At 45.1% G+C, this 14,140-nt stretch overlaps 1 protein-coding gene across 3 annotated transcripts in view; it reads left to right on the forward strand.

Annotated features, from left to right (window-relative positions):
- dmtf1 (cyclin D binding myb-like transcription factor 1) overlaps positions 1-14,140 on the forward strand; it is a 59,130-nt gene that overhangs the window by 31,506 nt on the left and 13,484 nt on the right. For 2 of the 3 annotated variants that reach the window (XR_013578088.1, XM_078552923.1), the window contains exons 11-13: positions 4,947-5,098; positions 8,176-8,394; positions 11,546-11,631. Coding sequence is in view for 2 of the 3 variants with exons in the window: in XM_078552923.1 (XP_078409049.1) it covers positions 4,947-5,098; positions 8,176-8,394; positions 11,546-11,631 (457 nt within the window). In the remaining variant the exon portion in view is untranslated. The remainder of the gene's footprint in view (positions 1-4,946; positions 5,099-8,175; positions 8,395-11,545; positions 11,632-14,140) is intronic. The other variant, XM_078552924.1, reaches the window with a different exon arrangement.

The raw sequence follows: 14,140 nt of genomic DNA on the forward strand, positions 1-14,140 counted from the left end.
GTTGACAAATTTAATAAAGTACCAATTTAATTACCTAAGGCAAGTAATAATAGGAGCTTTATTCATTGTAAGTCAGGTCTTTCTTCCTAGGGTTCAATTAATTTCTTTGAGTTCAAGATTCACGGGGCATAAGACCATAAGACATAAGAGCAGAAATTAGGCCAATTGGCCCATCTAGTCTGCTCCACCATTCAATCATGGCTGATAAGTTTCTCAACCCCATTCTCCCGCCTTCTCCCCGTAACCTTTGATCCCCTTACCAATCAAGAACCTATCTATCTCGGTCTTAAATACACTCAATGACCTGGCCTCCACAGCCTTCTGTGGCAATGAATTCCATAGATTCACCACTCTCTGGCTAAAGAAGTTTCTCCTCATTTCTGTTCTAAAAGGTCTTCCCTTTACTCTAAGGCTGTGCCCTCGGGTCCTAGTCTCTCCTACTAATGGAAACATCTTCCCCACGTCCACTCTATCCAGGCCTTTCAGTATTCTGTAAGTTTCAATCAGATCCCCCCTCATCCTTCTAAACTCTATCGAGTATAGACCCAGAGTCCTCAAACGTTCCTCATATGTTAAGCCTTTCATTCCTGGGATCATTCTCGTGAACCTCCTCTGGACCCTCTCCAGGGCCAGCATATCCTTCCTGAGATACGGGGCCCAATGCATGAATGCATTCTCGCGGACAATTACACTTAAGGAAAAAGTGGATGAATATTTGAAGCAGAGGAAGATAGAAGAGAGAGTGGGATTAATTTTGGATTACTCTATAATGAACTAGCATAGACACAATTGGTCAAAGGCCTACTGTGTTGTAAATCTCTAGAGTTAGGTGGTTCAATGTTCTACTGTTATAGCGTTATAGAGGTCTACAGCACAGAAAAAGGCTCTTTGGCCCATCGAGTCTGCACCAGTCAAACAAGTACCTAACTATTCTGATCCCATTTTCCAGCACTAGGCCCATAGCCTTATGTGCCATGGCATCGCAAGTGCACATCCAAATACTTCTTAAATGTTATGAGGGTTTCTGCCTCTACCACCCTTTCAGGCAGTGAGTTCCAGATTCCCACCACCCTCTGGGTGAAAAAATTCTTCCTCACGTCCCTTCTAAACCTCCTGCCCTTTACTTTAAATCTATGCCCCCTGGTTATTGATCCATCCACCAAGGGGAAAAGTTCCTTCCTGTCTACCCTATCTATGCCCCTCATAATTTTATACACCTCAATCATGTCCCCCCTCAATCTCCTCTGCACCAGGGAAAATAACCCCAATCTATTCAAACTCTCCTCATAACTAATAGCTGCTGTAGCATTATTTTATCAAACCAAGACTTTTAGTATCTAAACTTCCATTCCTTAGTTCCAAGGAACACTTGGACAAATTACACTGCTTGGACACATTTGAAACCAGGTATTAAGGGTGTATTTTAATTTTCTGAGTTATGAAGTGAAGTTTTATTCTTACAAGGGAAAATTTAGTGACTTATAATCTAAATGTTACGATGGATTAGTGCATTGATGCCATACCACAGGTGAAATAGAACAAAGTTGTTTAAAGAAATTTTTTAAAATTCATTCACGGGATGTGGGCTTCGCTGGCTGGTCCAGCATTTATTGCCCATCCCTAGTTGCCCTTGAGAAGGTGGTGGTGAGCTGCCTTCTTGAACCGCTGCAGTCCATGTGGTGTAGGTACACCCACAGTGCTGTTTGGAAGGGAACTCCAGGATTTTGACCCAGCGACAGTGAAGGAATGGCGATATATTTCCAAGTCAGGTTGGTGAGTGGCTTGGAGGGGAACTTCCAGGTGGTGGTGATCTCATTTATCTACTGTCCTTCTAGATCGTAGTGCTCATGGGTTTAGAAGGTGCTGTCGAAGGCGACTTGGTGAATTCCTGCACTGCATCTTTTAGATGGTACACACTGCTGCTACTTTGCGTTGGTGGTGAAGGAAGTGAATGTTTGTTGATGTGGTGCCAACCCCAGCAGGGCTGCTTTGTCCTGGATGGTGTCAAGCTTCTTGAGTGTTGTGGGAGCTGCACTCATCCAGGCAAGTGGGGAGTATTCCATCACACACCTGACTTGTGCTTGTAGATGGTGGACAGGCTTTGGGGAGTCAAGGGGTGATTTACTCACCACAGAATTCCCTGCCTCTGACTTGCTCTTGTATTTATATGGCTAGTCCAGTTCAGTTTCTGGTCAATGGTAACCCCCCCAGGATGTTGATAGTGGGGGAATCAGCGATGGTAATGCCATTGAACATCAAGGGGCGATGGTTGGATTCTCTCTTGTTGGAGATAATCATCGCCTGACACTTGTATGGCGCAAATGTTACTTGCCACTCCTCAGCCCAAGCCTGGATATGGTCCAAGTCTTGCTGCATTTGGACATGGACTGCTTCAGTATCTGAGGAATGGTGCTGAACATCAGTGAACATCCCCACTTCTAACCTTATGATGGAAGGAAGGTCACTGATGAAGCAGCTGAAGATGGTTGGGCCGAATACATTACCCTGAGGAGCTCCTACAGTGATGTCCTGGAGCTGAGATGATTGACCTCCAACAACCACAACCATCTTCCTTTGTGCTAGGTATGACCCCAACCAGCGGAGAGTTTTCCCCCTAATTCTCATTGACTCCAGTTTTGCTAGGGCTCCTTGATGCCACACTCTGTCAAGTGCTGCATTGATGTCAAGGGCAGTCACTCCCACCTCACCTCTGGAGTTCAGCTCTTTTGTCCATGTTTGAACCAAGGCTGTAATGAGGTCAGGAGCTAAGTGGCCCTGGCAGAACCCAATCTGGGCATCAGTGAGCAGGTTATTGCTAAGCAAATGCCGCTTGATAGCACTGTTGATGACCCCTTCCATTACTTTACTGATGATTGAGAGTGGACTGATGTGGCAGTAATTGGCTAGGTTGGATTTGTCCTGATTTTTGTGTACAGGACATACCTGGGCAATTTTCCAGATAGCTGGGTAGATGCCAATATTGTAGCTGTACTGGAACAGCTTAGCTAAGGCGCAGCAAGTCTTCAGTACTATTGCCGGAATATTGTCAGGGCCCATAGCCTTTGCAGTATCCAGTGCCTTCAGCTGTTTTTTGATATCACATGGAGTGAATCGAATTGGCTGAAAACTGGCATCTGTGATGCTGGGGACCTCTGGAGGAGGCCAAGATGGATCATCCACTCGACACTTCTGGCTGAAGATTGTTGCAAATGCTTCAGCCTTATCTTTAGCACTGATGTGCTGGGCTCCTCTATCATTCAGGATGGGGATGGATATTTGTGGAGATTCCTCATCCAATGAGCTGTTTAATTGTCCACCACCATTCACGACTGGATGTGGCAGAACTGCAGAGCTTAGATCTGATCTGGTGGTTGCGGGATCGCTTTGCCCTGTCTATCATTTGCTGCTTATGCTATTTGGCACGCAAGTAGTCCTGTGTTGTAGCTTCACCAGGTTGACACCTCATTTTTAGATATGCCTGGTGCTGCTCCTGGCATACCCTCCTGCAACCAGAGTTGATCCCCTGGCTTGATAGTAATGGTAGAGTAGGGTATATGCCAGGCCATGAGGTTACAGATTGTGTTCGAGTACAATTCTGCAGCTGATGATGGCCCACAGCAACTCATGGATGCCCAGTCTTGAGTTGCTAGATCGGTTCGAAATTTATCCCATTTAGCGCAGTGATAGTGCCACACAACTCGATGGAGGATATTCTCAATGCGAAGGCGGGACGTTGTCTCCACAATGACTGTGTGGTGGTCACTCCTACCGATACTGTCATGGACAGATGCATCTGTGGCAGGCATTATGCAGCCACCTCTGTTGGGCCTGTCCTGCCGGTGGGACAGGACATACCCAGGGATGGTGATGGTGGTGTCTGCGACGTTATCTATAAGATATGATTCCATGAGTATGACTATGTTGCTTGACTAGTCTGTGAGACAGCTCTCCCAATTCTGGCACTGGTCCCCAGATGATAGTAAGGAGGACTTTGCAGGGTCGACAGGACTGGGATTGCCGTTGTCGTTTCTGGTGCCTAGGTCATGTGGCATTCTTTTTTGTGACTTCGTAGTGGTTTGTAACAACTGAGTGTCTTGCTAGGCCATTCAAGAGTCAACCACATTGCCGTGGGTCTGGAGTCACATGTAGCCCAGACCAGGTAAGGACGGCAGATTTCCTTCCCTAAAGGACATTAGTGAACCAGATGGGTTTTTACAACAATCGACAATGGTTCCATGGTCATCATTAGACTTTTAATTCCAGATTTTTACTGAATTCAAATTCCACCATCTGCCATGCGGGATTCGACGTCGGGTCCCCAGAGCATTACCCTGGGTCTCTGGATTACTAGTGCAGCGACAATACCTCTATGCCATCGCCTCCCCGCAGATGATTCAAAATGATTTAAAAATAATTACTAAAGAAATTACAAGGAACTAACCAATTGATTATCAATATTTAAAAGATTCTATTGTCCAATCAATTGCCTTTACCATTAAAGTCACTGTCCAGGAGTGTGACTGACGACCAGCAAATTAGCCCAGTCAAACAAAGCTAATGATTTTGCTTAATCGGTGGCGCTTGGTGTTGGCTGATAGCTGAGCATGTTATACAGTGCAGGATGCTACAGGCTTAAAATTGGAAGAAGATTAAGATGATTTTTAAAAGTCTGTCAATTACAGGAACCAAAGGTGGGATTTTCCAACCCTACCAATTGCTGGGCTTGTCTGGACCCGCTGAAAGTCAGTGGACTTTTGGTTAGGCTGACGAATTTCCGGCGTGGGCCCTGCCCCAACAGGGCTAGAAAATCCCAGCCTCAGACTAATAAAAATGATATAGTTGGTGAATTCTGTGGAGCCCTCAAGTACGGCTCAGATTTGCCAACATTCTGAATCTTTATAAATAGTTGTATCCTAATAATGTGATATTTAAATTATTTGGTGTAGAATCGCAGAACTCAATGCAGAGGATGAAAGTGAAATTAACTGGGACATCATGGCGGAAGGTTGGAGTAGTGTCCGCTCTCCCCAGTGGCTGAGAAGTAAATGGTGGACCATCAAACGGCAGGTTACGAACCATAAAGACTTGACGTTTGCAGGTACAATAATATCCCCAAATACCACTCTGATCAGCTTCACAACGTATTACATGTTTTGCAAAAACAAATCATTTCAGGATGTTAGCTGCAAATAACAGCAAAAGAAGTTTTATGACGCAGGCTGCAGTTGCTAAAAGTTATTTTTTGGATGCCAGGTTCTCCTGATTTCTAACTAACAATAGTCATATTCGATTAAACACAGATTTCATATGCTTAACTTATTCAGTTCTGTAACAGGTCAACGTGTATTCTTATTTAAATCCTTTATTTTGGAAGGTTTTATAGTTTTCAATTAGTGATGAAGATTAAGCCATGTCTATGTTATATGGTACATTTCTTCTTATTTCCTGCTTTTCAGTCAGAAGCAGGGAGTACAAAACTTGTCCACGTTTTGTCTTCAAATCTTATTAAATTTCTCCCAGAAAAATTGACCATTTATCTGTATAATTAAGAGACCATCATGCCTGGATGAGTGCAGCTCCTACAACATTCGAGAAGCTTGACAAAATCCAGGACAAAGCAGCCGCTTGACTGGCACCCCATCCACCAACATTCACTCCCTCCACCACCGACGCACAGTAGCAGCAGCGTATACCATCTACAAGATGCACTGCAGAAATTCACCAAGGCTCCTTCAACAGCTCCTTCCAAACCCATGATCACTACCATCTAGAACAGGCTTGTCCAACCTTTTTCTCACTGGGGCTCACATTTCAATTTTTCTCATGCTTGGGTTGGAGGGGGTAGCAATGAGCAGATTTCAGAAAGATGAGGTTTGGTGCAACATTAAACATGAATTTTTTTTTTTAAAAGCTGACATCTGATTAGAAACAACTTGCTGAGCAAAAAAAACACAACAATAGCTTGATAATTAAACAACGAGTAATAAATAAAGACAACCATTCGAGTGTGAAAGGGTGAGAGTATGTTTGTCCAGCTAGCTCCGAGTCTCACGATGCTCACTCACTCACTCATCCTCACCCAATGTGAGAGTGCCTGTTGCTGTGTGGGGGTGAGGGTGAATGAGAACCATGCGACTGGGAGTGAGCCAGACACACACTCTCCCCTCCCTATCACCCCAACCCCCCACCCACACACGCATATGCACACTCGGGCGTACTCACACTCTGTCACACATGCATCACCCACTCTCACGTGCGCACACACACACTCACCCACCCTCACCCTCACTCATCCTCAATCTCACTCACTTACCCTCACTCACACATCAGCCCTCACCTGCCCTCACGCCTGCCTGCCCTTGTGCTCGGCCTCCTTGTGCCCGCCCACCCTCTCGCCCGCCCACCCTCTCGCTCGCTCGCCCGCCCGCCCGCCTGCCCTCTCATTCGCTCACTCACCAGCCTTCATGTTTGCTCACCCGCGCACACTCACCTGCACATTCACTCTCACTTACTCATCCGCACACTCACTCGCCATTCATCACGAAATCAGCTTCTGGCTGGGGTGAGTGCGATGAGAGGTGGAGAGAGGCCAGGGTCCCAGCGGCGCCCAAACTCGTATGCCCGCCGAGGGGAGGGCCGAGAGCTGGGGTATGCAGGGGGATCCTAAATTGGTCACGGGGAGTCCCAGGGTAAGCAGCCGGGCCAGAGCACTGGCAGCCGGAGGAAAACAGCCACAGCTGGGAGATAGCGACCACAGCTGGGTCAGACACAGGCAACCACGGGAAAGCATGGTGAACGTGCAATCCAAAGTGTCTCTCTCTATCTTCAAATGCTCCCAGTTGCCAGTGTACACTGCTCCTCCAATCACAGCCTGTTTCTCTCCCATATTTGGTGCTGATAGGCTCAATAGTGAGCCTAACATGGAAGCGTCAAACATGGGAGAGAAACAGGCTGTGATTGGAGGAGCAGGCCCCTGAAGAAACCTTCAAACGCACTGAGCTCTCTTACAGTTTTTTAACAATCATTCCTGGGGCCACACGGAGGGGCTTCAGCCCATGTCTGCGGGTTGGACAAGCCTGATCTAGAAGAATGGACAACAGTAAATGGGAACATCACCACCTGGAAGTTCCCCTCCAAGCCACTCAACATCCTGACTTGGAAATATGTTGCCGTTTCTTCACTGTCACTGGGTCAAAATCCTGGAACTCCCTTCCTAACAGCACTGTGGGTGTACCTACACCACATGGACTGCAGTGGTTCAAGAAAGCAGCTCACCACCACCTTCACAAGGGCAATTAGGGATGGGCAAGAAATGCTGGCCTAGTCAGCGATGCCCACATCCCATGAATGAATAAATGTTTTTGTTGCTCCATTAAATAACTTTTAACTTTTGACTTAGTATCATATATAGAGTGATAGAGGTCTACATCACAGAAAAAGGCCCTTTGGCCCATTGAGTCTGCACCAGTCAAATAAGTACCTAACTATTCTAATCCCATTTTCCAGCACTAGACCCATAGCCTTGTATGCCATGGCATCACAAGTGCACATCCAAATACTTCTTAAATGTTATGAGGGTTTTGGCCTCTACCACCCTTTCAGTGAGTGAGTTCCAGATTCCCACCACCCTTTGGGTGAAAAAATTCTTCCTCACATTCCCTCTAAACCTCCTGCCCCTTACCTTAAATCTATGCCCCCTGGTTATTAATCCCTCCATCAAGGGAATAAGTTCCTTCCTGTCTACCCTATCTATGCCCCTCATAATTTTATACACCTCAATCATGTTCCCCCTCAATCTCCTCTGCTCCAGGGAAAATAACCCCAGTCTATCCAATCTCTCCTCATAACTAAAGCTCTCCAGCCCAGGCAACATCCTGGTAAATCTTCTCTGCACTCTCTCTAGTGCAATCATATCCTTCCTATAATGAGGATTCCAGAACTGCACACAATACTCTAGCTTTGGCCTAACCAGCGTTTTATACATTTTATACGACAGTGTTTTATATATTTCAGATACCGGTCAACTTAATCAATTTATAGATACTTATATTGGTAATGACAATCTGAATTTGCAGAACACATAATCCACATTTTCATTTGTATAATGAAATTATTATTGCCAGTGCTCCAGTTCTACTGGTACTTTTCTTTTCCCCCTTTGTTTTTCAATGGCAGAATTGGTAGAGAGTTTGAGACAATTGGTAGAGAGCCTAAAGCAACCACATGTCCCAGTGCACCAATTATCTGAATGTCAAACTGGATCAAGTTCACACAATTCAAATTCATCCTCTGTCCAGCATCTGCGGGTTCGGTTAGCTCAAGTGGAGGAAAACAGCAGTGTCTCCAACAGTCCAGTAGCCGCTCTGCAGATTCCTGTGCAAATCACTCATGTTGGTACGTCTTTAAAATACAGCAGTTATATAGCAATGCTTCTTCAGTTTATGCTTATAACATTGTGTTGCTATCAGTTAATAGCAAAATTATTTCCCAAATGTAGCATAACGAGTATACATTATAAACACATAACAGAAACAGATGCTGAAGCCTGAAATTTAAAATAAGTACTGGATATAGTCAATCAGCATCTGGAAAGATGGGTTTAAAATCAGTTGTTCAGATCCAAAACATGAAACTCATTTTTTTCAAGGCTCACTGTTTCTTCCCGCCCTTTTCTGTCATAAGTTCATATTCACACTTGATGTTATACGCGAACGGTCATAAGAACACAATAGGAGCAGAAGTAGACCATACGGCCCATCGAGCCTGCTCCACCATTCAATACGACCGTGGCTGATCTTGGGCTTCAACTCCAGTTTCCAGCCCACTCCCCATATCCCTTGATTCCCTGAGAGACCAAAAATCTATCCATTCCAGCCTTAAATGTATTCAACGATGGAGCATCCACAGCCCTCTGGGCTAGAGAACTCCAAAGATTCACAACCCTTTGAGTGAAGTAATTTCCCCTCATCTCAGTCCTAAATGATTGGTCCCTTATCCTGAGACTGTGCCCCCGTGTTTTAGATTCCCCAACCAGCAGAAACAATCAGAGTCTACCCTTTCAAGCCCCTTCAAAATCTTGTATGTTTCAATGAGATCGCCTCTCACTCTTCTAAACTCCAGAGAAAATAGATCGAATTTGTGCAGCCTGTCATCATAGGACAACTGCCTCATCCCCAGGACCAATTTAGTGAACCTTCACTTGTACCGCCTCCAATGCAAGTATATCTTTTAAATGTGGAGACCACAGAACTCCAGATGTAGTTTTATCAAAACCCTGTACAACTCTGAAAGGACTTCTTTATTCCTGTACTCCAATCCCTTTCCAGTAAAGGCCAACATACCATTTGTCTTCCTAATTGCTTGCTGTACCCGTATATTAGATTTTTGCGTTCCTTGTTCAAGCACACTCAAGTCTCTCTGAAAATTGACACTTACAAGTTGCTCACCTTTTAAGAAATATTCAGCTCATCTACCAAAATGAATAATTTAACACTTCCCTACATTGTAATCCATCTTCCATCTTGTTGCCCACTCACTTAACCTGTCTATATCTCTTCGTAGCCTCTCTGTGTCCTCCCCACAGCTTACCTTTCCGCCTAGCTTTGTATCATCAGCAAATTTAGATACATTACTCTGTCTCTTCATCTAAGTTATTAATATAGATTGTAAATAGCTGAGGCCCTGACACTGACCCTTGTGGTAGTCCACTATTCACTGCCTGCCAACTTGAAAAAGTTGCATTTATGCCCACTCTCTGTTTCTTGTCTGTTAACTAATCTTCTATCCATGCCAATATATTACTTACCCCCCATGTGCACTTATCTTGCCTATTAATCGCTTTCATGGCATCTTATCGAAAGCCTTTTGGAAATCCAGGTATACTACATCAACTGGTTCCCCTTTATCTACCTTACTAGTTACATCCTCAAAAATCTCCAATAAATTTGTTAAATAGGATTTCCCTTTAATAAAACCATGTTGACTTGTCCCGATCCTAAGTGCATTGTTAACAATTCCTTAATAATAGATTCCAGTATTTTCCCAACAACTGATGTTAGGCTAACTGGCCTGTAGTTTCCTGTTTTCTCTCTCCCTCCTTTCTTGAAAAGTGAAATAAAGTTTACCAAGTTCCAATCTGACAGGACCGTTCCTGAATCCAGTAAATTCTGGAAAATCACATGAGTGATCACTATGGAATGGTGAGTTCCTGGAATACAAAGTCTACAATTTAAATTACAAGTGCTCACTTGAATAGCCTGACTGTTAGCAAATATGCTATCTTTTCTTTTCAAATTAAGGCTACCTTTTTATTTCTTCCCTTCGTCCGTACACCAATATCTCTTTCTGCAGGTGAACAGTTCACTTGCTTCTTCTTGGTTCTGTGTGTGGGCAACTCCAAAACCAGCTACTAAGAAGTTGTAAGAGAAACAAAGTCCAACTCTCTGTGCTGTCCAACAATTTTGCAATCAATAACTTGGAGTGTTGGGCAATTACCGCAAGCTGGAGCATCAGTCTGTAGTGCCCTACAGTACTAAGCTGTCACTCTTTATGCTTAAGTGTTCATGAACTTTGAGAGATATTAGTGCTGAGGAACAACACACTTGTCATTTCCAAGCAGCTATTAAGCGCTCACACATTTCCCACACAAGCTGTTTCCTGGCCTCTTTGAAATTAATACAAAATTAGAGGCACGTGCTTTAGGCACATAGGACTTAGGAGCAGGAGTAGACCATTCAGCCCTTTGTGCCTGCTCTGCCATTCAGTAAGATTATGGCTCATCTGGCTGTGATCTCAACCCCACTTTCCTGTCTGCCTCCCATAATCTTTAACTTTCTTGTCGATCAAAAGTCTGTCCAACTCTGCCTTGAATAAGTTCAATGACCCAGCCTCATTCCACATACTAACCATCCTCTGTGAGAAAAAAATCGGTCTTAAAACAGAGACCTCTCATTCTTAAACTGCGTGACCTAGTTCTAGTCTGCCCCACAAGTGGAAACATCCTCCCGGTATTTACCCTATCAAGTCCCTTCAGCATCTAATGTGTTTCAATAAGATGACCTTTCTCTCATTTTTCTTAATTCCAGTGGGTATAGACCCATCCTGTCCAACATTTCTTTATAAGATAAGCCCCTCATCCAAAGAATGAGTCGAATGAATCTCTCTGAACTGCTCCTAATGCAATAATATCTTTTTTCAAATAAGGAGACCAAAACTAGATAAAGTATTCCAGGTGTGGTCTCACCAAAGCCCTGTACAGCTGCAGTAAAACTTCCCTACTTTTATATTCTATTCCCCTTGCAATAAATGGCAACATTCCATTTGCCTTCCTGATCACTTGCTTACCTGCATACTAACTATTTGTGATTCACGTACCAGGGCATCCAGATCCATTTAGTGCCATGCCCACCAGATACAAGATTTAAAGTGTCCAAATAGTCACTTTTACAGCTCTCAAATAGTACAACAGTGTATCCTAGAGAAGCTTTTTTTGTATGAGAATGCAATATGTTTGCAATAGCTCAATTAAGTATGAATTTTTATGCAGCATCAGGTGATTCTTGTGGGAGCAGTACAGATTGTGAGACAATAACGCTGAATGCAGGGACTCTACAGAGGTTCGAATTCCTACCTGTAAGTAAAGCAAATCAACAGGAACTACACCTATAGTGTCACGTCACAATGACCTCTATACTTTTCCAGGGTCGTTTAACGAGAACCAATCTAATGGATGAGAGATAGTTTCATGGGAGACTTCCAACAAAAAATAAAACAGTTATGGTTCACAAATTAGATGGCAAGTGAAGTGGCTGGATTAAAAATTGCTCTGTCAGAAATAGTTGATCTTAACTAAAATGGCACCTGAGGTTAGGGCAGAGAGAATCAGCCAGGCTCCTTGCGCCTAATTGTTATCCTTGCTGGAAGTGCATGTTGGGTGTTCCAGAAAGTCAGTTGGTGAAGTTTTAAGACCTTTGTAAGCATTTATTTACAGAGTTACACATTACAAGCACAAACCTCCTAACTCAACAAATATAGTTTCAGTCTGTGGGCCTCTAGCCCGATTAAATGCCATCCCCCGAGGTACGTTTGGAGGCAGGGAGAGTATTTAATCGGGCTAGAGGGTGCAGGATGGGGACTCCTTCAGCTTTCCGGCCTCTGCCCCGATTAAGTCTGTGTCGGGAAAGCTTGTGGATGGCTGTCCCACCCCGATGCCAATTGAGGCCCTTATGTGGGCAATTAATGGCCTCATGCCACCACTGATATTCAACTAACAACAGGCAGGGCAGTTGTGTGGGGAGCCCAAAAGGCAAATCCTGTTGGGTTTGCTTGCAGGCTCCTGTTGTGGATGGGGCTCCTCTCATTGTCAGGCCCCTCAGTGCCTGATTGAGGGACCTTAATCAGCAAGGCACCCGTCTGCTGAGAGCCACCCCCTACTCTTTCTTCCAACTACCTGTCCCCCATTTCCCCACTCCGCCACACCCCTTTCCCATGGCCCCCATCCCACCCTCACTCACCTGTGCTCTGGGTTCCTGCTGCTCCTGGGATCTCTGGTGGGCGCATTGCCAGCAGCTGCCACTGCTCCTGGTGATGCTGCTTGCAAGTTATTTTTTATTCATTCGTGGGATGTGGGCATTGCTGGCTGGGCCAGCATTTATTGCCCATCCCTAACTGCCCTTGAGAAGGTGGTGGTGAGCTGCCTTCCTGAACCGCTGCAGTCCATGTGGTGCAGGTACACCGACAGTGCTGTTAGGGAGGGAGTTCCAGGATTTTGACCCAGCGATGGTGAAGGAACGGCAATATATTTCCAAGTCAGGATGGTGTGTGGCTTGGAGCAGAACTTCCAGGTAATGATGTTCCCGTGCATGTGCTGCCCTTGTCCTCCTAGATGGTATGGTCATGGGTTTGGAAGGTGCTGTTTAAGGAGCCTTGGTGAGTTCCTGCAGTGCATCTTGTAGACGGTACACACTGCTGCTACTGTGCATCGGTGGTGGGGGGAGTAAATATTTGTGGATGGGGTGCCAATCAAGCGGGCTGCTTTGTCCTGGATGGTGTCAAGCTTCTTGAGTGTTGTTGGAGCTGCACTCATCCAGGCAAGTGGAGAGTATTCCATCACACTTGTGCCTTGTAGATGTTGGACAGGTTTTGGGGGGTCAGCAGATGAGTTACTTACTGCAGGATTCCTAACCTTTGACCTGCTCTTGTAGCCACAGTATTTATCTGGCTAGTCCAGTTCAGTTTCTGGTCTCTGTAACCCCCCAGGATGTTGATAGTGGGGGATTCAGCAATGGTAATACCATTGAATGTCAAGGGGCGATGGTTAGATTCTCTCTTGTTGGAGATGGGTCATTGCCTGGCACTTGTGTGGTGCCAATGTTGCGAATCTTACTTGCCACTTGTCAGCCCAAGCCTGAATATTGTCCAGGTCTTGTTGCATTTAGATATGGACTGCTTCAGTATTTGAGGAGCCACGAATGGTGCTCAACATTGTAGAATCATCAGCGACTGTCCCCACTTCTGTGCATTTAGCAGCGACCTTATGATGGGAGGAAAGTCATTGATGAAGCAGCTAAAGATGGTTGGGTCTAGGACACTACCTGAGGAACTCTGCAGTGATGTCCTGGAACTGAGATGATTGACCTCCAACAACCACAACCATCTTCCTTTGTGCTAGGTATGACTCCAACCAGTGGAGAGTTTTCCCCCTGATTCCAGTTTTGCTAGGGCTCCTTGATACCACAGTTGGTCAAATGCTGCCTTGAGGTCAAGGGCAGTCACTATCACTTCACCTCTGGAGTTCAGCTCTTTTGTCCATGTTTGAACCAAGACTGTCATGAGGTCAGGAGCTGAGAGATCCTGGTGGAACCCAAACTGAGCATCAGTGAGCAGGTTATTGCTAAGCAAGTGCTGCTTGATAGCACTGTTGATGACCCCTTCCATTACTGATGATTGAGAGTAGACTGATAGGGTGGTAATTGGCCAGGTTGGATTTGTGTATATCATACCTGGAAATTTTCCACATTTCCCGGTAGATGCCAGTGTTGTAGCTGTACTGGAACAACTTGGTTAGGGATGCAGGCAAGTTCTGGAGCAAAAGTCTTCAGTACTATTGCTGGAATTTTGCCATGCCCTTTGCAGTATCCAT

Source organism: Cetorhinus maximus, chromosome 12 (assembly GCF_964194155.1).
Source record: "Cetorhinus maximus chromosome 12, sCetMax3.hap1.1, whole genome shotgun sequence".
NCBI classification, from domain to species: Eukaryota; Metazoa; Chordata; class Chondrichthyes; order Lamniformes; family Cetorhinidae; genus Cetorhinus; species Cetorhinus maximus.